Source organism: Pelobates fuscus, chromosome 2, assembly GCF_036172605.1.
Source record: "Pelobates fuscus isolate aPelFus1 chromosome 2, aPelFus1.pri, whole genome shotgun sequence".
Lineage (NCBI taxonomy): Eukaryota > Metazoa > Chordata > Amphibia > Anura > Pelobatidae > Pelobates > Pelobates fuscus.
Genome location: NC_086318.1, coordinates 54,771,921 through 54,796,341, shown reverse-complemented (window position 1 = coordinate 54,796,341; position 24,421 = coordinate 54,771,921). Strand labels below are relative to the sequence as shown.

Below are 24,421 nucleotides of genomic sequence, written 5' to 3'. Positions count from 1 at the left end.
CTTTCAGCAACTTGGTTTTGTAAAAAATGCAATAAAGTGTGTATTTCTCTAATTTATCTTTTTGCCCTCTTTTATTTACAGGCCCACTCGTACGTTGGTTTCGGCACACCACAACCAACTTTGCTCACAGTTACTATCCATTACGTATTTAAATTCCGAGCACAAGTTTAAAGGCCTGAACTTGTGGAGGCCTGAATTTGTGGGAGGAGTAAGTCCCCTACTTAAACTCCCAGCCCCTACTCACCTCTGCCTTTCAGCTGATTGTTCCCACCCACCTACACCCTGTTATAATTACATTCTCCTTGGTGGGCCCTCTTTTATTTACAGGCCCACTCGTACGTTGGTTTCGGCACACCACAACCAACTTTGCTCACAGTTACTATCCATTACGTATTTAAATTCCGAGCACAAATATATATATATATATATATATATATATATATATATACCTATAATCCCAGCAGCTGTATATACAATACAGGCCAAACAATCAACCATTTTCCCTTTAGCAAATATACTCCATTAAGTTTACACTTGAGAGTGTCCATAGGTAGTAATTATATATCATTAAATTCATGCTTTTATATTCTTTTCAAACAATTGACCAGCAAATCTGGAGGCAGAGGAGGACTAATGAGTCATAGCTGACGTGCTAGAATTGTTTTAATTACTGACTGTGTGAAAATGGATTGATGTATTGGTGAGAGAAACATTTAATGTTTTTGTGTTTTGGAGTGCAGTGTTACTTTGTGTCTCTCCCCTCTGTGAGATGCAGTCGGGTGGTTACGCTAGCAGCTAAGCAGACATTATCTACTGCTGGCTATGTGCGGCTGTTGCCATGTCACATAATCCTCTGTATTCCACATGCAGCTTGCAATCCGTCATCAAAAATGGCACAAAAACAGAATTTGAGATCAGGGCAAAAAATAAAATAAAAACAATGAAAATTGTACAACTGCAAACAGGAATGAAGGTGGCCAGGTAGAGTCCAGATACAGCACTTGAGTAGATTTTGCATGTAGAGAGTATGTAAGCAACAATATATATTTTATAAACTTATTCGAAGATTTTTCAAAATATAATGCAATATGGCCGCCATGCTGCATGACATATAGGCTCTATACCATACCGCCCAAGTGTATCTATTTAGGACAGACAGTCCCTAATTTGGGCCCAAATCCTCTGTCCCTCTTTTCCATCCTAATATCCCTCTTTTCTAGGCGCTCAATACAGTATTGTTGGAATGTATAACAGAGCTCCCCAGCAGCAATACTCACAGTAATGTGCCTTTCAACTACAATAAATGTGTTTAGAAATCAGTATTTAAATAAGATACATTGTTCTTGTTCTAAATGAAAATTCTGTAACATATTGATATTAGAAAGCCTCACCACCACTCACACCCCTCACAAAATGGCTGCCAAACAACATGCCAGATTAGCCAGTAGCCAGGACCAGCCAATGGAGCATGAACATAGATATTAAATGTGTATACGCAAATTACAAATATTATAATAAGTAATAAAAAATATTTTGTAATAATGATCATTGTAAAACAGAGACAGCAACTTCATGACAAGAGTGACTACCGCCAACGCCTGTTAATTAATGTCGCACTCCGTTATAAAGAGAAACATTCACACTTTCCCCGCTATCAAAAATGGGGTATTCCAACATATACTCAAAAATAAATTAATACAATACTCTATAATGTAACTATGTGAGAATAGAAATAAAATGTGAGTAAAAATAGGCACGCACATAATATCGAGCCTTAACCAGACAGGTTGAAATCACTTGCAGGTATGTTCTGTGGTGACTCTGAACACCGTCACTCCTCTGTTAAGGATGCAATATGTAAGATGAAAAATGGCTACTTTAGGGATACAATAAGCGGTTCACCTTCCATAGAGGAAGGCTTAGGTAAATACAGCTGATGTGTCTTAAAGGGAGACACCACCCTCCTTTAATATGGATCAGGCTGACAAGTGGATGCCACGAGCAGGGCTGCCATCAGAAATTTTGGGGCCCCTGACACAGCTCAAGGTCTGGGCACCCCCGGTGCCTGCACCCAAGTCCGCCCAAAGTGCTGCCCCACGGATGCAGTGTGTACAGTGGATAGTGGATGCAGATTGAACATTTGTGTAATGTATGAGGTGTATATTAGATGCAGAGTGTGTGTTTGTGTAGTGGATGTAGTGTGTGTTTATAGTGAATGCAGAGTGTGTGTGTGTGTGTGTAGTGAATGTAGTGTTTGTGTGTATTAAATGTGATGTGTTTAGTGAATGCAGAGTGTGTGTGCAGTGGATGTAATGTGTGTGTGTGTGTGTGTGTGTGTAGTGAATGCAGAGTGTGTGTAGTGTATGTAGTGTTTAGTGAATACAGTGTGTGGATGTAGTGTGTGTGTGTATAGTGAATGCAGAGTGTGTCTTTGTGTAGTGGATGTAGTGTGTGTAGTGACTGCAAAGTGTGTGTGTGCGTGTTTGTGTAGGTACTGCAGAGTGTGTGTTTGTGTTAGGAAGTAGTGTGTGTAGTGACTGCAGAGTGTGTGTAAATGTTCGTGTATAGTGTGTGTAAATGTTTGTGTATAGTGTGTGTAAATGTTAGTGAATAGTGTGTGTAAATGTTAGTGTATAGTGTGTGTATATGTTAGTGTATAGTGTGTGTAAATGTTAGTGAATAGTGTGTGTAAATGTTAGTGTATAGTGTGTGTGTAAATATATGGGGCTGCATAATGTGTGGGGAAAAGCCTATAATGTTTTTTTTCCCTCCATTAATTGTAATGGACAGTCTTCTCTGTTTTGCACTTATACATGTGATGTCATAGATCAGCATTGTGAGCATTGTGATCTCACTAATGCTTTACTATAAAACAGCTATAGTAAAGCATTCGCCACTTGCTCCTGGAGAGGCCTGCTTGCCAGCCTCCTCCCCTGTGACCATGACTCTTTGATGTATTTGGCTTTAAAGCCCCTATTCTACCTTCAGACAGACTATTTATGTAGGTTGCTTTAATTCTCTTATGTTTTAGTCACCCTGTACCCATTATAGTGTGTGTGTGTACTGTGAAATGTATTGCCTGCTCTCCTGTACTGCTGAGGATTGCTACCAACTAGGTGGATTTGGCTATGGAGCTTGTGTAGTGCCCTCTGTTGGTAGCAACAGTAATATGTACTACCTGAATAGCAAGACTGGTAATCTGCATATTCGGGTAGATTTGCATATCGCTCATTCTGCATGCAGGAGAGACATTTTGTGTTAATTATGGTCTTCCCCGCCATTTATAAATATGTAATTATGTTATAATAAGTCACTGTATGTTGTCTGCTATGATTTGACTGTTTGTAATTTGACTGAGTTTTCACAGCAATGTTAATGTTATGACCATATGGGCTAGTCCCAAGTAAAATAAAGTTTTAGACAGTTCTTCTTGATCCCTCAAAACGTAGCCTTGTCTTGTTATTGGAGGGAGCTGTTATAATCACACTAGGGATTGCTATGCTCTGCATACTCTCCTGAGCTTGAATCACTTAGCTCATTTAAGAGCTTGTTCCTGATGCGCTCTCTTTGGAGGAGAGGTCTTCCTCACACAGTCCTGGATGCTGGAGGTTCAAACAGGGTGGAAGGAAGAGGTCTTTCCCACACGGTCCTGGAGGACAGAAGCTGATCCGGGGTGGAAGGAAGACGGCAAGACTCCGGTCAAGCTACGGCGGTTCTGGAGTCTGCGGTGGTTGTGGTGTCCGGTGCATTGCTAGTGGTCCTCAGCGCGAGCTAGGAAGCGTCCATTAGCGGAAGGTTGCGTGACAGTGGTGGCAGCGGTGGGATGGCTTTCTAGCGTGAGGAGCAGCATCCTGGAGACACCGGAATTATTACGGAGCGATATGGAGCCAGCAAGTCCCTTGACAGCGCTCGAAGTGAAGGATGAGTTCGACTGGAGGTTACAGAGCCTCTTGGCCCCATTGAGTGAGCCAGTATCAGAAGCAACCAGGTTGGACTGCAGAGAGGGCGCCAGGAAAGAGATGTGGGACGAAGATAATTTTGTGCATTTTTTACATACGGATTGCATTTTTGCTGGGCATTTTGTATATTTCATATGTGCCACTAAGTTCAAACCCCCCAAATTATGCTCAGCTAAGTCTTCTGAGTAAAAGGACACCCCCATTGTATGTCTATGGCACTATTACGTGAAGCTACAGTGCCATACAGGAGACCTGTCCTTTTCAGTATTCACAGTAGAATTTTGAGAGACGGATTTAATGAGCCTATGCTTCCATTTGGGGTATTATAACAGTTTGACTGTTCAAAAAAAAACCACAAAGGCCTACCATTTGTAAAAGTAGACACTCCAGGGTATATCATAAGGTGCATATTGTGCCTTAGCATGCCCCCATTTTTTCACCAATATATGCCAAAGTATGTGGTAAAAAATAATTTGGGGCATTTTTTTACATACGGATTGCATTTTTGCTGGGCATTTTGTATATTTCATATGTGCCACTAAGTTCAAAACCTCCAAATTATGCTCAGCTAAGTCTTCTGAGTAAAAAGACATCCCCAATGAATGTCTTTGGCACCATTTTGTGAAGCTACAGTGCCATATTGGAGACCAATCCATATCAGTTTTTACAGAACTTTGAATTTTTACACTGGGCCTATGTGCAATTTCCAAGCATCTTCGCAGGTTTTAAATTCAAACTACCCCACAAAGGCCTACCATTTCTTAAAGTAGACACCCCAGGGTATTTCATAAGGCATATTTTGAACCTCAGTGTGGGATAATTTTTCCGCTAGCTTGTACCAGGTGTAGTGGTAATAAGCGTTTTTTCTGCCTTTTTGACACACAAAGTGAGTTTGCACAGTATATTTTGCAAACCTTATGTGTACCACCACTCTATAATACTTTATATGTTGCTCAGCTATGTCGGCTGAGTACAAAAATACCCCTGTATGTACCTTTGCCAGGTATATGTGGACATCGGAGGGGCACATTTGGGACACAGCCATTCAATTTTTTTTCAAACTTTACATTTTTGCGCTGTGCCCATGTCCCATTTTAGAGTATTTTACCAGGCTATATAATCCAAATATCCCATAAAGCCATACCATTTCTTAAAGAAGACATCCCAAGGTATTTCAAAAGGCATATTTTGAACCTTAGCGTGGGCTCATTTTTCCGCTAGCTTGTACCAGGTGTAGTGGTAATGAGCGTTATTAGATGTATTTTTGAACTTTATAAAACTTTTTTTACTTTTTAAAACAATTTTTTAAACTTTTGTTTTGCTTATTAATTTTTTTAAAGTTTCCTAAACTTTCGTAAAACTTTTTTTTTTACAGATTTAACATTTTTCTAAGCTTTTTTTTTTTTACCGTTAACCCCTAACTAGCAGTAAGCAGCACTAACAGTAAATTCCCCATTTTCCCATAACTCCCACCCACCCCAGCTAGCAAAATATTTAATTATACAATATTTAAATTAGTTAATTAAATAAATTTAACCCCTGAGGGTTAAAAAATAAATAAAAGTTAATCGTCAGGGGTTAAAAAAAAATTAGATCTCAGTATAATACTGTGATCTGTATTTTGATCACTTTAGGCAGTGATCTACTGGCAGGGAAGGGGTTAATTTTTATTTGGACTGGGTAAAGGGTTTATTTTTTTAAATTTTTTACTTAAACGTTATTAAAACTTTTTTAAACTTAATTTTTTAACTTTTTAAAGCTTATTTTAAAACTTTTTTTTAACGTTAACCCCTAGTTAGCCTAACACTAAATCCCCCAATTCCCCACTAACTTCCACCCTCCCCAGCTAGCTAAATTTATAATTTTAAAATATTTAAATTAATTAATAAAATAAATTTAACCCCTGAGGGTTAAAAAAAAAGAATTAACCCTCAGGGGTTAAAAAAAATCAGATCGGGGGCGGAGCCAAGCCAGCAACCTGAGCGGACGTGCAGAGCTGCAGCTCCGTGCTACTAAGCCTAAAAGACCACAGCTAACCGGGTGAAAAATCCCCGGAACATCGCCCAGCACCCCAATATCACAATGGGAAAGAGGGCCAAGAATTCTAAAGCAGCCCTGGCCTCGGGAACCCGAAATATCGGGGAATACTTGCAGAGTAATCTCCCACGCCTGGCACCCAAAATGGCGGCCCAACATGCGGTGATCTCGTCGTCCGAGGAAGAAGCTTCTCTGGACACGCTGGATGAGATCCCCCAAACTGGCGGCCTGCATATGGAATCTTCAGATGAAGAGAACAACATCCCAGCCACAAAAGGGGACATCAAATCGCTCCTCCGTGACATCCGCAAGATGTTCCAAGCGGACCTGGCAATACTGAGGGAAAAAGGGCGGTGGTTGCGCACACAGTAAATGATATCCTTAGTCTTAAGTGCAGACCCCTAGGTTCTGTAAATATAAAAAAACCAACATAGGGCAGTACATCTTAGACACAATAAAAGTATAAAAAACTTGGAAAACTCACAATATTTAGAGCCTTTCTGAGTTGGCTCTAAACTTTTAAAGCAGTATGATCAATCTGGTGCAGGTAATGCAGTATTGGTCCCTTGGGAAAAACGTCAACCGTCTTCTTTATATAGAAATCAGGAACCAGGATCACCAGGTGAGTAAAAGGTAAATACTTTAATTTAGAACATAAAAAGTATATATAAAGCACAACGCGTTTCGACCTAGTCCAATAGGTCTTCCTCAGGTGTTGTTTTTTTATATTTACAGAACCTAGGGGTCTGCACTTAAGACTAAGGATATCATTTACTGTGTGCGCAACCACCACCCTTTCTCCTTTTATCTTTGTATGTAAGTGTTATACAGTGACTATACACTTGGGTGTTTTTTTATGTGTGCTGCACTGGTTTTATATATGATATTTTAATACATTATTATTAACTATTAGCGCCATCCTTTATCTCTGTTTTTTACTAATACTGAGGGAAGATATGCTCTCACTCTCAGGGCGACTCAAAGCTGTAGAGGAAACAAATACTCACCTAAAAGCCGAGCAAACCACACTTGCTGCAGAGCAGAAGCGGCTCACAGGGTCGCAAGCCACTTACACGCAAAAAATGGCGGACCACGAAGACCGCAACCGCAGCAAGAATATTAAAATTAAAGGAATCCCTGCCTCAGTGGCAAAGCCGGAGCTGCCACAATACATGAGACGTCTGATCCAGCACATACTTCCGCACAGGCAGGCCAGACACATATCGATAGATAATGTGTACAGAATCCACAGGCAGGGCGGACTGCACCAACAACCGAACAGCTATGTCATCTTACAACTGGTCACACACTTGGACAAAATGGCGATAATGGCAGCAGTCAGGGACTCACCCTGCCCTTTGAGCAGCACACCCTGTCATTTTATAATGACCTCTCAAGGCCTACCATGCTATGGAGGCAAACTATGCGCCCGATCACCAGCGTGCTGAGAAAGAGAAGGATACCGTACCGCTGGAGCACCCCACGCTCCCTCCAGGTCACAGTGGAGGGGAATACCCACACGCTACACTCCTCAGCGGAGGGCCAACTGCTCCTGACCCAGCAGGGCATCACGGCACAGATGGAACCGGGGAAAGGCGACTCTCGGAGGCAGCAGTGGGATGTGGACAACATCGCCCCTTTCGAACCTCGAAGAGGTCCTTGCCCATCCACAGCAGACCCAGGGGACTAAAACCCAGTGACTATTGACACGGGACATTCACCTCAGTTGGGGACACCCACAAGGTTCCAGTGCTAACTAGTTCTCACATGTTGGAAAGTTTCATGTTTAATGTCTAATAATGTATATGAATGTACGCAAGCCCACACTGACCGAGCTCGCATTGAGCATTACCCCCACGAAGTGTGGAACACACCCCGATAACGACACTTACCGGTAAGTCAGCATACTTAAGCCCCCCATCCAACTTAAAGCCCACCACACACCCACCGACTTACCGCTCACCTTCACGCGACAACACTGGCGACCCCCAGCCAAAGCTCAGGTGGGCGCCACTGGAGCCGACCCCCCCATTCTTGGCGATTGCGGCGATCTGGGGTTAATTTTACCGCGTGACGGACGAGGTCCGTCACCCGTCGTTAAGGGTATCCCCAGGATGACGGACCTCGTCCGTCACCCGTCCTGAAGGGGTTAACGTACACAATTTCATAGTGTTTTTAAAGAGCAACACTGGAAGCCAGCGATCCGAAGAGTAGAAGGTTCAAAATACTAGATTATAGTCCTCTAGAAGAAAAATATGATTTAATTCCAATATAAAAATACGTGACCTGCGTTAGAATACCATAAAAATATCAGTGGACCAGTGGAGACATAAATGTCAGGAGGTCACCATACAATACCTCCGTACGGGTCACTCAATCTGAGATATTGTCATAGCAAACATTTCTTCTCTTGTCTGAGTCTTATGGTATGTAATAAGCTATTTAAATTGTTATTGTTGGACGCTCTTTATGGTTAAAAACAGCTATTGACTCCAGTCGGAGTATAAATTCCATCGGCTATGGTTACCTTCATATATCCCGTTTCAAAATAGCATGGAAGCATTTCTGAATGCGTGTGTTCATGTTATATTTTAAAGAGGAATGCAAAGAGCGTTTTAAAGAAAACAGGAAATATGTGAAGTTTAAGTGATATATTGTCTACGGAAGCATATGTTCTGTCAATCATCGCCCAATTCACCATATAACAATCTCCTTCTTTTCTTTTTTTAGGAATGTGCGTGGAGTAAAATAAAACCCTGCATTTTAATATAACTACTCACATTTATTTTTTAAATTTTTTTATTCTTTATTTGCAAGAAGTAAGAGACAGGCTTGTGATGCCACAACGACATTGACAAGCATATTGTAAACATACGTTGAGGTACAGCGTCACGGCATATGAGAGAATAGCACTTTTTAAAGTTAATTAAACAGGCTGAACTACAGGTCTAACCAGAAGACCTGAGAGGGAACTTTTTACATTTCTTTATTATTATTATTATTATTAATAATATTTATCAAGCACACATTTAGCGCTGTACAATGGGTGGACTAACAGACACGTATTTCTAACCAGACGAGTTGGACACACAGGAACAGAGGGGTTGAGGCCCTGCTCAATGAGCTTACATGCTAGAGGGAGTGGGGTATAGTGACACAAAAGGTATAGATAGGGTAGAAAAGTGGGATGCTAAAATAGTTTTCAATGAGGGCTTATTATTATTTTTTTTGGTCTTTGCATTGATACAAAAGTAGGAGCAGATGTGGTCGTTCCGAGGAAGGTCAGATTAAAAAGTGGTATATTGTATACTCTTGACCGCTAGCTAACCTAGCTTAGCCAATCAAAGGCCAATTCCATTTGGTTAATAAGGTGGTATGAGTTCCCCTATGAGTTTTTTTTTACATTTTTTAACAGGCTCCACTTCCTTGTTGTTGGGAGAGGGAGAAGAGAAAACAAATTGTATTTCTTTTCGTGGAGTAGTGGGGGATTTCGGACAAAAGCCCGGAGAGGCCATGTGTTTAAGTGTTAATATTTTTCTGACTTTCCTCAAGATAACAGAAGTCAGAAAAATATATTAAAAACACACGATTTCAGTAATTTCAATTATCCAGTAATTGTGATTTATTCTTTTTAACCAAACCCATCTGTGGCTGGCATGAGCTGGTTGTAATAGGTGGGTGTTAAGTAACTTCAATGTTTTGAAGTGGTCATGGTGCCTGGAGTCTGTATGTGCAGCGTATCGCTGAGTGTAACTCATTTGCTATTGGTAGTGTAACCACTTCTGGCAGCGTCATTGGCATCAATATATTCCAGGCTGGCTAATGCCAATTCTGTGCACACAGGGCCATTTGTTGGCTTAGAGTGTTCAGATTAATATGATTGGAGAAACCGTTTATGTTCTGCGGAGAAAGATAAAAACAAATAAATACGTTTTTAAAAGTAATGTATGTGGCTCACATAGATGCTCTTAAACTATCGAATACAAACAGGATTACCCGGGAATTCCATTTCAGTCATTTTGGCCTTAAATTTTAAATTAGTTTGAATTCCCTTTAAATTGTTGACAATTCCCAGATTTTACTATTACCATGACGTAAAGTCATGATTTTATTAAAGACACGGAGGCGAGTATTATGCATAACTCTTTCTTTATTTCCTCAGCAGCAAAGATAGAGGAATATAAATATTGTCAAAAATGAAAGAAAAACTGTATAGGCATAACGGGTAGCCAATCACATGGTAGAGGAAGTGGCTATATAAGTCCTGTGTCTCCCACAATCCCCCTCTTTCTTGCGAAAACCGAAGACCAGGTAAGAAGAACGATGTCCTACTTGATCAGCACAGGAAACGGGAACAATGCGACAACATCAAGCTAAAAAAGACAGAGAAATATGGTAATTTCCAGACTCAAAACTGTAGACTTACCAAACAGCATTGTAAGGAGTCACAAACAATAAACTGGATTCTGAAATACAAAAGATAAATAATTAGTAAACATAATAAGACGTACCAAACCATCCAATCATATAAATAAACATACATAATCAATACATACCTAATTGAACAGTAAAAAAAAAAAAAAAAAACCCGTAGAGTCTCAAGCATCTCGTATCCCCATTCCACACCGGGAGGGCGGGAGGGAATAATACTCGCCTCCGTGTCTTTAATAAAATCATGACTTTACGTCATGTTACTAGTAAAATCTGGGAATTTTATTAAAGACACGGAGGCTCATATTATGCAAGTTCAAAGCTGTGCAACTACTCGAGATGCGATGTGTTCAATAGGTCTGAAATAGAAGTCTCTAAAAGTCGATTCTCTGGACCAATCTGCCGCCCGCATGATATCCTCCAGACGACACCCGACTGAGGAGGCTTTAGAAGCCATCGCTCCTCGTACAGAATGGGGCGTAAACACAGAGGTGTCTATACCCGCAGAGGATAATAGTTCACGTATCCAACGTGCCAGGGTAGGTGTAGAAACCGGTCGATGAGGCGACTTGAAAGATATGAACAAATCGTGTAGATCGGCAGAGCGAAGGGAACTCGTGACATCCAGATAAACTCTGAGGCAATCCACCGGACAGAGCGCCGGACAGCCAGGAAACCTGGGATACGAAAAAGACTTGGATGCAGATTTAGTCCTCCTGGATATATCAAAAGTAACACCTTCTGGGGTGAATGCAATGGCGTCCCAATCCATGGCCTTGACGTCAGAGACCCTCTTGCAAGAGAGCAAACAAAGTAACATCACCAACTTGGATGACAGACGTTTCAAAGTCAGCTCCTGATTAGGGTACCATGAGGAGAGGAACTGCAACATCATGTTAACGTCCCAAAAGGCAGAGAAGCGAGGCCGAGGAGGACGAGCAAGGCGGATACCCTTGAGAAGACGACATACAAAAGGATGCCTGCCGACAGGGGAACCATCCAAACCCTTGTGTCCGGCCGAGATAGCCGAGCGGGAGAGGTTAATCGTGCGGTACGCCTTGCCTGAGTCAAACAGGGACGTGAGGAATTCTAGGATCAAAGGCAAAGGGGCAGATACGGGATCCACTGCCCGTTCCAAGCACCAACCAGACCACGATCTCCATGAAGTTCGATAGGCAGTTCGTGTGCCTGGGGCCCAAGCGTTATCGAGGAGTAGGAGAGTTGTCTGCGGAACGTCTGGGACAATCCAAGGTCCCCTGAAAGGAACCACGCTATCAGGGGTAGCTGGTGTTGTAATATTAGCTCGTGTGGGTTCCCATCCGGGTCTAGAAGGAGGTCCTGGAAGATTGGAATCAACCGAGGATAATCGATCGACAACTCCATCAAGCGGGGAAACCATGGTCGAGATCTCCAAAGCGGGGTGATTAGCGCCACACGACAGTCGTGGCGAACCAGTTTCGAGATCGTGCGCGCTATCATGTTGAATGGAGGGAAAGCGTATAGCAGACCCCGTGGCCATTCTTGAAGGAAGGCATCGGTCGCCACCGCTGCCGGATCCGGCCTCCAGCTGAAGAACTTCGGTAGCTGAGTGTTCAGTCGAGATGCGAACAGATCCATCTGGAACTTTCCCCACAACATGTCCAGGCTCTGGAACACCGAAGTGTGTAGACGCCAATCTCCAGAGTCTCTTAAGTGTCTGGAATTCCAATCCGCTCCTGAATTGTCTAGTCCCGGGATGTGTTCCGCTGTTACCGAAACGTTGTTGAAGAGGCAGTATTGCCAGAAATCTTTCGCCAGAATTGCCAACATCTTGGACTTCGTACCCCCCAGGTGGTTTATGTAGCGGACCGCTGATACGTTGTCCATCTTGAGGAGAACGCAGCAATTCGCCCGTCCTGGGGTAAGGCTGCGGATCGCGAAAGCCCCAGCCAGGAGTTCCAGACAGTTGATGTGCAACGATTTCTCCACGTCGGACCATCTGCCTCCTATGGAAACGTCGCCACAACGAGCACCCCAGCCGTGCAAGCTGGCATCTGATTCGATCACCACGTCCGGGATGGAGCCGAAGATGGCTCTCCCATTCCACGCCTCCATGTGTGCTAACCACCACACCAGCTCGTCTCTGGACTCTGCGTCCAAGCGTATCCGAGACTCGTAGGAGTGACCTGACCGAAGGTGTGACCCCTTGAGTCGCTGGAGGGCCCGGTAGTGTAGTGGGCCCGGGAAGATCGCCTGAATAGAGGCCGCGAGAAGGCCAATTACTCTCGCCAGCTGTCTGATGGACAAGTCTGCGACACGCAGAGCTCTTCGAATCTCCTTCTGAATGGCTTTCACTTTGGAACTTGGTAGAAACAGGAACTGTTGGACGGAGTCCACTCTGAACCCCAGGAACTCTATGGACTGGGCGGGATCCAGGACCGATTTGTCCCAGTTGATCAGAAAACCCAACTCCTGTAGCAGGGCGGTAGTCCATTCCAGGTGTAGAAGGAGATCCTCCTTCGATTGGGACAAAATCAGAATGTCGTCCAGGTAAACAATGAGGCGAACCCCTCGGGTACGGAGGAATGCCACCACCGGCTTCAGAAGCTTGGTGAAGCACCAGGGGGCCGAAGAGAGACCGAAAGGCAGGCAGGTGAAACGCCAACGCCGCCCGTGCCATGTGAAATGGAGATAATCTCTGAATTCTAGAGCAATGGGGACCGTGAAGTAAGCGTCCTTCAGGTCTAGTTTGGCAAGCCAGTCCGACTGGCGCAGAAGGTCCCTGAGGCAGTGTATACCTTACCTGCTGGTAACGCAGGAAGGCGTTGAGGGGACGAAGATTTATTACAGGGCGAACTCCGCCTCCTTTCTTGGGCACTAGGAACAGATTGCTCGTAAAGCCCTTGGCGGCGAACGGCAGTTCCTCTATAGCGCCCTTGGAGAGCATCTCTCCGACCTCCGCGGAGATCATCTCGTCTTGTTCCCGTGGAAGGGACAGTTCTCTGGGGGAATAAAACTGGACAGGCACTGAAACAAAATCTAGGCGATACCCCCTTACACACTGCAGAACCCAAGCATCCGAGGTGAGCTTCGCCCACTCTCGGTAGAATAAGGCCAGCCTCCCTGCTACCTGAACGGGAGGGAAAGAAAGGGTACTCACCGTAAGGACGTCTGCTGGTGGCACCGCTGCGGGGGTATCTGGAGCCCCAAGCTCGACCTCTGGCTGGGAAGAAGGGAGGGGTTCTTTGGTCTTGAAATCCCCGGGAGGGAAAAAAGGAACCTCTGGTAGCGCGAAATGCGCCTCGGAAACCCCGGCCGGGTGGACGGTTCCTGCTACGCCCGGCCCCTCCAAAAACCTTAGGCGCGAACACACGTTTCATGCTCGCCTGCGCCTTGTCAATCGCCGTGAAGGTCTTGACATACGACCCCATGTCTTTAACGAAGGAGGTACCAAACAGTAAACCCTCTTCTGTCGGGTCAGGCTCCACCACAGTCATAGTGGCCAGTTTAGGGTCGATTTTTAATAATATCGCCTTACGTCTTTCCGTAGATATCGCCGTATTGGCGTTCCCCAGCAAGCATATGGCCCGTTGGACCCAACCAATGGCCACGTCCACGTCCAAAACTGAATCCCCAGTTTTAGCAGTATCCAGGAGCTCATAGAGCTTCGAGAGGGGCCCCAGTGTGTCCAGGATCTTGTCCTGGCATCCCTTCAGGGAATTGTCAAGACCCTTTTTGGGCTTCCAGCCCGACTTACCCAGGAACTGGGCAATCTGTGGGTCAATATCTGGTGTTTTACCCGCAGCGCCCGGGAGAGAAGGGCGAGGGCATTCGGCCCGCAGCTTATTGCGGCCTTCTTTGGAAAGGGGTGTGCGGATACGTTTGGCCACATACTGGGCAATATGATCCGGGGGGACCCATTCAGCGGACCGGGGGTGACGTAGGTCGTCTGGGTCGAACAGGGGGTTACCCTGAGGATCAAGAATAGTGTTGTCATCCCCGGAGGGGCCTAAAACTGGACCCCGGGCCTTGGCGGAGGACTCTGATGGGTTAACGCCCGTAAGGGGCAAATCCTCGCCAGATACATCATCATCACCAAAGGAGTCATACTCCATATAGTCGGATTCCTCCTCCACACTCCGGTCGGTATCCGACCCATCATCAAGGGCTCTAGCCCGTTTCCATAATCTAGCCTTTTTAGCCCGGCCAGGGGCTCTTTTGCGCGTGGGGTGCGCGCCATCTGTGACCGCCTCAAGCGTGTCAGTCATGGCAGGTAGAACCTGCATCGAGGAGTGGGAGCCGACGTGTTTGGACTTGGCCTTTGCCTTACGGGCTCCAGGCACAGTCTGAGCAGGGGAGGGGGACCCCACGCCCGTAGGGGCGGGGGAGGCCAGAGCAGGCAAAACCAGGGAGTGCATTGATTGTGAAAAAGAAGTAGTAACAGCTCCCATGGCCGAGGCAATAGCCTTCTGAATGGAGGAGGCCATAGTGGCTTCCAGCATGGCCTGAAACTCCTGGGAGGCCATAGCACCCTCAGCACTGTCTGAGTGGAAGTCCCCAGGGGGACCCGCAGGCCCATCCTCCCTATCCTGCATGATGTAAAGCTGCAGTGGGCAATTAAAGAAAATAAACAGCTAAATGACACTAAGGTGGATGAAGGAGAGCAAAGGGTTGAGTAACCCACAGAAAGCAAAACACACAGACCGTCTAGCGTTCCCAGGTAACCCGGCAAAGCAAAGGTGACCGCACGGCAGCACAGGGGAAGGATCGAGGTCCGCCCAAGATGGCCGCCGCACGTGAGGGAAGGCGCACGCGACCGGGCACCCGGCGGGGGAAGGGGCTCGTGCACCCGATCCGCCGAGCCCGCCCGCGAGCGGGGAGGGATGCGTGCGCAGCCGCGGCCGACAACAGCGGTTGCGGCAAAAGCACAGAGCCGGGAGTCGTGCGGGAGCACGAGGAGGAGAGAAAGGCAGGCTATAGAAATCCCCGGGTAGGGGGAAAAGCGCTAAGGGGTCCCAGGGGGAACGCTAGTGGTAACAGGTAAAACTGTACAACCATAAATAGTATACAATGAAATATCATACAAATAAACGATCATCAAATTTGAGTCAGAGAGAAGCAAAAAACACTTATCTGTCTGAGGAAGCAGCAAAGAAAGAGGGGGATTGTGGGAGACACAGGACTTATATAGCCACTTCCTCTACCATGTGATTGGCTACCCGTTATGCCTATACAGTTTTTCTTTCATTTTTGACAATATTTATATTCCTCTATCTTTGCTGCTGAGGAAATAAAGAAAGAGTTATGCATAATATGAGCCTCCGTGTCTTTAATAAAATTCTAATTTTAGTGAATAACTCTGTGAGGTCTGAAACCCCAGTGACCCCAGTAACTTGAATTCTGTCATTTTAAAAGCATTGAATAAGAACTAGGAGGGCATGAGCAGAGAGGGGCAGGCACTGGCAGGTCTAAGTCACAGGAGATTGAAGAGCGAGGGTAGATTCACATCATCAGAGCCAACCACGGCAGCAGGTGATAGGTGCTAATAGGAAGTGCCAACTGTGCTACCCAGGACGTAGTTATCTCATCCCCACAAGCTAACTACATTATGCCCACAAATTAGTTAAACCATGGGAACAATCTTCTAAATTGTCTGCAAAAGATAATACATATTGCCCACAATTAAAAACAAAAAACAAAAAATCATGGTGTATATAGTAAAAACTCTCTCTGTGGTTTCCACAAACGGGGCTCTGCATTCACTTACAGCACTCACACCCTGCATTCTGCATTCATACAACTCACACCCTGCACTCTGCATTCATACAACTCACACACTGCACTCTGCATTCATACAACTCACACACCCTGCATTCTGCATTCATACAACACTCACACCCTGCACTCTGCATTCATACAACACTCACACCCTGCACTCTGCATTCATACAACACTCACACCCTGCACTCTGCATTCATACAACTCACACACTGCACTCTGCATTCATACAACACTCACACCCTGCACTCTGCATTCATACAACACTCACACCCTGCACTCTGCATTCATACAACACTCACACCCTGCACTCTGCATTCATACAACACTCACACCCTGCATTCATACAACACTCACACCCTGCACTCTGCATTCATACAACACTCACACCCTGCACTCTGCATTCATACAACACTCACACCCTGCACTCTGCATTCATACAACTCACACACCCTGCACTCTGCATTCATACAACTCACACACTGCACTCTGCATTCATACAACACTCACACCCTGCACTCTGCATTCATACAACTCACACACTGCACTCTGCATTCATACAACACTCACACCCTGCACTCTGCATTCATACAACACTCACACCCTGCACTCTGCATTCATACAACACTCACACCCTGCACTCTGCATTCATACAACTCACACCCTGCACTCTGCATTCATACAACACTCACACCCTGCACTCTGCATTCATACAACTCACACACCCTGCACTCTGCATTCATACAACACTCACACCCTGCACTCTGCATTCATACAACTCACACCCTGCACTCTGCATTCATACAACTCACACACTGCACTCTGCATTCATACAACTCACACACCCTGCACTCTGCATTCATACAACACTCACACCCTGCACTCTGCATTCATACAACTCACACACTGCATTCTGCATTCATACAACACTCACACCCTGCACTCTGCATTCATACAACTCACACCCTGCACTCTGCATTCATACAACAATCACACCCTGCACTCTGATTTTACACATTGCTCACAACCCACACTCTGCATTCACACACACTACTTGCACTACTTGCACACCACACCTCTCATAATATGTTCTCTGCATTCGCACACACCACTCACCCTGCACTCTGCATTCACACATGACTCATGCACTGCAGCCAGGCACTATACTGCCCTATGTTTTGTATTCAGCGACACCCTGCACGTCACAGTCACTCCCTACTCTTACAGAAACAATTCCCTGCTTAAGGGATGTAAGATTGCAAAGCAGGATTTGGGCTCATTACTTAACAAGTCAATTAACCAGTTTCTACATGATACAAATTAAATTACGGCGCACCCACAAAAATACACTAATAATCTTATAAGGCTACTTAATTCACCTATCAACGAAGACAAATTTTGGGGATTCAGTTCCACTATATTGTCGTATTCCAGACCAGATTCCTTTTGGGGTTCATGCACCCTGCCCAAGCCCCCAGCTTCAGAGGCCCCTTAGAGGTGACCACAGGTGTGTATTATATGAGGAGTTATTTTTTTATAGAAATGTCTCTTTTAATATAATCTTCATTTACACAGATTGATTTGCATTGTGAGTATATTCAGCCAAGCACTAACACTGTAATTGTTTAGTTTTGACACTGTTTTTAATTGCTTTTATCACATTTTGTATACTCACAATGCTGTTACAATACACTTTTTAGTGTATTTAGCACTATTTTTTTTGTCTCCCACATTTAGTTTTAGTGTAGGACCCACTGATATTGGGGTACTGGTGGGCTTAACACAATATGGCCGTATGGTGGAACTGAATCTCCATGTTTTGTCTTCTCCGGTGAATTAAGGTTATTAGTGTATTTTTGTGGGTGCGCCGTAATTTAATTTGTATCATGTATGAATATTGGTCACTACGGCAGCACCATTCATGTAGAATGCATTTTTTTTTGGCATGCCCCCAATCTTTTTTTTTTTTTTTCTTTTTTAACCATTTTTTTTTTTTTTTTTTGCTGGCTTTGATATTTTGCCCTGTTGGTTCTTTTGTTAACACTCCGGTTACTACTTTTGCTATTTTGTTTCCCATTAAATATTTCTAATTTATTAGAGTACGAGGTTTTTGATCTTTAGTGCCACCCAGTGGCGAATAGTGAACAGTGTTCTGCAACATTTATAGCCATAGCCACACCGAATCTCCTTGTAGTGCTAAACCGGTACCGGTTCTTAATTTGTGCTAAAATCAAACAGGTGTCCGGTTTAATTATTATTTCATTGTTTGTTTCTTTCTCTCCTTCCTTCTCTCTTCTTTTCCTTTATTTCTTTTTCTTTCCTTCTCCGAGTAGCTCACAATGCGGCACCATAAGCAGTAGCGCAGATAGCCCAATCTCTGGAAACTCCCCACTGAGCAGGACTTGCTGCTGGACCCAGGGTGCAGTGTGTGTGTTTGTCGCTAAGGGGGGTACTGTTGCCAGGGTACAGCTGTCTGAGAATGATGGTACTTGGAATCTACAGCTTGTACCAGTAACCATGGCAATTTACACAAGTGATACTGTCACGGTGCTTTGTGGGAAATAATGTAACATTGTATGGAAATACATTTGTTTAACGTTCATAAACCCTCCAGTCAGTGCATTTGCTTTGTATACATTCATTCCATAATTTGTATCACATTCTGATTTTTTTTTTTTTTTGATTATCTCTTAAAGAAATATGTTTGTCTATAAAATACCATATATGAAATAAGCAAAATAAAATAAAACAAGCACACTTTGCTGGGTCTCATTTAAATAATAGCCAGACTGCCTTTCTATAATAGATGTCCTACTGTAATGGACATACATGAGACTAACATGTCAAATCCCAATGCAATCTCATGGGCAAAACTATTTCCTTATTATTCTGCATTCTAAATGTTGTGATATAGTCTGCATGTTAAATAATGGGATATTCTAAATGGTGAGATACTCTGCATTCTAAATGATGGGATATGCTAAATGGTGAGATACTCTGCATTCTAAATGATGGGATATGCTAAATGGTGAGATACTCTGCATTCTAAATGATGGGATATGCTAAATGGTGAGATACTCTGCATTCTAAATGATGGGATATGCTAAATGGTGAGATATGCTAAATGATGGGATATTCTGCATTCTAAATGATGGGATATGCTAAATGGTGAGATATTCTAAATGATTGGAAATGCTAAATGGTGAGATATTCTGCATTCTAAATAATGGGATATTCTAAATGGTGAGATATTCTGCATTCTAAATGGTGAGATTCTGCATTCTAAATGATGGGATATTCTAAATGGTGAGATATTCTGCATTCTAAATGATGGGATATTCTAAATGGTGAGATACTCTGCATTCTAAATGGTGAGATACTCTGCATTCTAAATGATGGGATATGCTAAATGGTGAGATATTCTGCATTCTAAATGATGGGATATGCTAAATGGTGAGATACTCTGCATTCTAAATGATGGGATATGCTAAATGGTGAGATACTCTGCATTCTAAGTGACGGGATATTCTAAATGGTGAGATACTCTGCATTCTAAATGATGGGGTATGCTAAATGGTGAGATACTCTGCATTCTAAATGACGGGATATTCTAAATGGTGAGATATTCTGCATTCTAAATGATGGGATATGCTAAATGGTGAGATACTCTGCATTCTAAGTGACGGGATATTCTAAATGGTGAGATACTCTGCATTCTAAATGATGGGATATGCTAAATGGTGAGATACTCTGCATTCTAAATGATGGGATATGCTAAATGGTGAGATACTCTGCATTCTAAATGATGGGATATGCTAAATGGTGAGATACTCTGCATTCTAAATGATGGGATATGCTAAATGGTGAGATACTCTGCATTCTAAATGATGGGATATGCTAAATGGTGAGATACTCTGCATTCTAAATGGTGGGATATGCTAAATGGTGAGATATTCTGCATTCTAAGTGACGGGATACTATGCATTCAAAATGGTGAGATATTCTGCATTCTAAATGATACTCTGCATTCTAAATAATGGGATATTCTAAGTGATGGGGTACTCTGCATTGTAAATTATGGGATACTCTGCATTCTAAATGGTGAGATATATTTTTCAGGCATCCGAGTTACACTGTTACAGTGATTGCTTTTCTGCCAATATAACACACATTGTAGCTTCTTGCTTTACCTATTGTGTGTAAATCTATTTCTTGTTCCAGTTCCGTTCGTGAGACAGACTCCTCATTATTCCAGCCAGCAGTTTGTGGATGTGCTGAATCCAGTGCAGCTCTTCATTCATAGAGGAGTCACAGTGTGATGCCCCATCCACTACATTAGCACTGAGTCTCAACAGGAGGGGAATGCCTTATTAGCCTGTCGTGACGTCACATTGGGATTCCTATTGTGCTTTTGGAACAGCTCTAGCAAAATACAGAGCAAGTTCCCTGTGTCTCTGTGTGCACTTTCAGCTCCTGTCTCTGCCTGTCAGGTGGACTCTGACCACATTAGCCCTCTCTGCCCTGTCTCACCCTGAAATGGCATCTCCCAGATGACTTCTCATCAATCAGACTGTCTGCAGTTCCCATGGAGTACCTTGTTGATTAAATCTCGATGAGAGAGATCCCTTCTGCATCTATTACTGCCAGGGGTTTCACCAAGACACAGCCTGGAATGTGAACAGGAGAGACCTGCAAGTAACCTGGGACAATCCAGAGACTGGGCTGTGGAGCAAGGACCAACCAGGACCCCTTTACACAGTGAGTCCTCACTCTCTTAAAATCATTCTGCAATATCAACACCTATTCTTCACTTAGCTGGGGGATAGGTGACCATATCTGAGTTATTTATTGCTGCAGGGATATATGAACTGTGAGATCCTGTTAGAATAGATCTGGTGGGAATGTCATGTCCTAATGCAACCATCTATGATCAGCTAGAAGAAAGTCCAGTACATGTTTGAATTAGAACTGTAAGACAGAGAAATCGTATCTCAATCCTCTGGAATCTCCTAAAAATAAAACATTGGGACAAGAAAACCAAAAATGATTGATGGTTCAGGATTTGAGGATTTAAATGAATCTGAATACAGTGAGGACTCAGAGGTGGAGATAGCGGTGAATGTTGGTGGGATAAGGCAGATCCTGTATGGGGACATCTTGAACAGATACCCTGAAACTCGACTGGCCGAGCTGATGCATTGCTTGGCTGGGGGCTATGATGCCATCTTCTCCCTGTGTGATGACTACGACCCTGGGAAGAGAGAATTCTACTTTGACAGGGATCCTGATGCCTTCAAGTGTATCATAGAGGTTTATTACTATGGAGAGGTCCACATGAAGAAGGGTATCTGCCCCATATGTTTCAAGAATGAAATGGAATTCTGGAAAGTGGACTTGGGTTTTCTGGACGAATGTTGCAAAAGCCACCTGAGTGAGAAGAAAGAGGAACTGGAAGAAATAGCCAGAAGGGTCCAAACTATATTAGATGACCTGGGTGTGGATCAAACAGAGAGCCGGTGGAAGAGGTTTATGAAATATGTGTGGAAATTCATGGAGAAACCAGAATCCTCTTACCCAGCCAGGGTAACAGCCGTGTTATCGTTTATGTTCATCCTGATCTCCTCTGTGGTCATGTGTGTGGGGACCATACCTGAGCTTCAGGTTTCGGATGCTGAGGGCAATCCTGTAGAGCATCCCACCCTGGACAGCATCGAGACTGCCTGTATAGGGTGGTTCACCTTAGAGTATATCCTTAGGCTCATCTCATCCCCTAACAAGTTCCACTTTGCTATCTCATTCATGAACATCATTGATGTCCTGGCTATCCTACCTTTCTATGTTGGCCTTATCTTGACTCATTTAGGTGCAAGGATTATGGAGCTCACCAATGTCCAGCAAGCTGTCCAAGCTCTCCGGATCATGAGGATTGCAAGGATCTTTAAGTTAGCCAGACATTCGTCTGGTCTCCAGACCTTAACCTATGCCCTTAAGAGCAGTTTCAAGGAGCTTGGTCTACTTTTGATGTACCTTGCTGTGGGTATCTTTGTGTTCTCTGCCCTGGGGTACACCATGGAGCAGAGCCACCCTGACACTTTGTTTAAAAGTATCCCTCAGTCATTTTGGTGGGCTATCATCACCATGACTACTGTTGGCTACGGTGATATCTACCCTAAGACAACATTGGGGAAGCTGAATGCAGCCACCAGCTTCCTGTGTGGTGTGATTGCCATTGCCCTCCCAATTCACCCCATCATCAACAACTTTGTCAAGTACTACAACAAGCAGAGGGTTTTAGAAACAGCCACCAAACACGAACTAGAACTGATGGAACTTCACTCTGGTGGTGGAGAAGGTGACCTTGGAAGGTCCACGTTGAACTCTGGAAGTTCTTTACAGGTAATGGAAGGGAGAGGACTATCTGCCTGGAGGTACACCAAACTATCACATAGTGATACCTTTATCCCAGCTCTGTTTAATGAAAAACACCACAGAACAAGGCTACAGAGCTGCAAATAATAGACACTGCTGGAACAGGCTCACATCTACACTAGTTTCCAACAGACTGTATGCTGAGCTTTTGCAAAGAGGTCCTACTTCAAAGGATGGACCAAGGGGGCAGCTGTGTCTGAGCTTCTACTTCATAATTACAGTTCTGTCTCGATACAATCTACATAGTACTTATTTACTGCTCCAGAGGGAAACAAAACACTGAAAATATCTGAAGCTACATCTACCTAGACACATGTCTATCATGTTATGTACAGCTGTCTATCTGTGACAGGGGGACAAAGTAACAAAATGTGTCTTGAAAACGTTTTGGTTTTTCAAACTACTTCCTACTAATCAGTCCTGGTGCTGTCTTTATAAGAATGCACACACGGATTTGTTTCCATTCTCAAAGAGGAATTATCCTATGGAATAATGCTGTAATGGTAGCTAATGTAACATTTCACTGATATTTGTTCTATTCACTGCTTGTTATGGTGGCTGTGATGTTGAAGTGTCGCTGTCATGCTGCATTGCTGTATATTAACTGATCAGTGTCTCTGCTTTAATTGAGTTTGATATATATTTAATTTGTTTCCAATTTGAGTTATGCAGTATATGTCAATAGAGCATCAAGCTACACACTCTGCAGAACATTTTAAACACAGAGATATAGAAGTCTTTGATGTTGGAGGTGGCTCCAAAGTCCAAAACAGTGTGGCTCTGAAGCTTCCACAATGTGTGTTTTTCTACCAAAAGAATGTATAGAATGTGCATAAGTGGGCATATCTCCTTGCACATACCCACTAATGCAGTAAATTTGAATCCATTGTTCCCAGTAGTATAACTATTGTATTTTATTTAAAATAGATCTACATACAGATGACCCCTCCAGTTACATCTCAGAAGCATGTTAAATCCCTAGTAAATATGTAAATAGTTTACAATGCTCCATTAAGTTGGCATACCATTAAATCTATATACTTTTTTGAAAATCTGTATCATTCTGTATCTCAACTGGAAATTAGGAGTCAAGACTTAAAGCTTTATACATGATACATTTCTTATGTCTTCATCTTCCTCTTGTTTCAGTTACTTTACATTATCAGTGCTATGGTGCCATAGCCCGGGTCTTCATTTACTAAGCAGGGACTGGTCATGAATTGACAAAACTGTTTTTGGAATGTAAAAATATTAACATTGTTAAAATCATTAAAGATCAGTATCCAAAATTCTAGAGGGGTCTAAGCACTTGTAGATTGGCTTGCAAATATAAAAGATATAGTCTTACAACAAGCCATCTAAATGAAAGATCATAGTTACCTGTCATGTTGCCATGGCAATAGAATCACTTCATAAATGAGAGTACCATTAAGCCAGAACAGAAAGGTGTATAATTTTCACAACTCGTGCGCATAAAATGACAGGGTTTAAGATATTTTTTTTTAAATTTACTTTTTATAATCCTACCTTTATTTAATCTGGTCATTGAATGTTTGTATTACCAGTTGCATAAATTGCTCCAGCAAAATAAATCCAATAAATACAAGAACAAATTCCTATACATCAGACATGTTGTTAAATTTTAATAGCATATTTTTCCAAATGCAACAAAAAAATTTCATTTGTTGCAAAGGATGGAGTTATATGCAGTCTGCCCAGTTCTAATGAAGGGGGGCCCAGCCTTGATCCTTCAATTGGTTAAACTAGATTTCCTATAAGTTTCTACTAGCCGTGTGTTAGATATATCT

The 24,421-nt window shown here is 43.4% G+C and overlaps 1 protein-coding gene across 1 annotated transcript; it reads left to right on the top strand.

Moving 5' to 3' along the window:
• The first annotated feature begins 20,607 nt into the window (after positions 1-20,607).
• On the top strand, positions 20,608-23,613 carry KCNF1 (potassium voltage-gated channel modifier subfamily F member 1). Its single transcript, XM_063440874.1, has one exon. It carries the CDS (start codon positions 21,228-21,230, stop codon positions 22,698-22,700), a length of 1,473 nt encoding a protein of 490 aa, XP_063296944.1. The 5' UTR covers positions 20,608-21,227; the 3' UTR covers positions 22,701-23,613.
• The last annotated feature ends 808 nt before the right edge of the window (positions 23,614-24,421 follow it).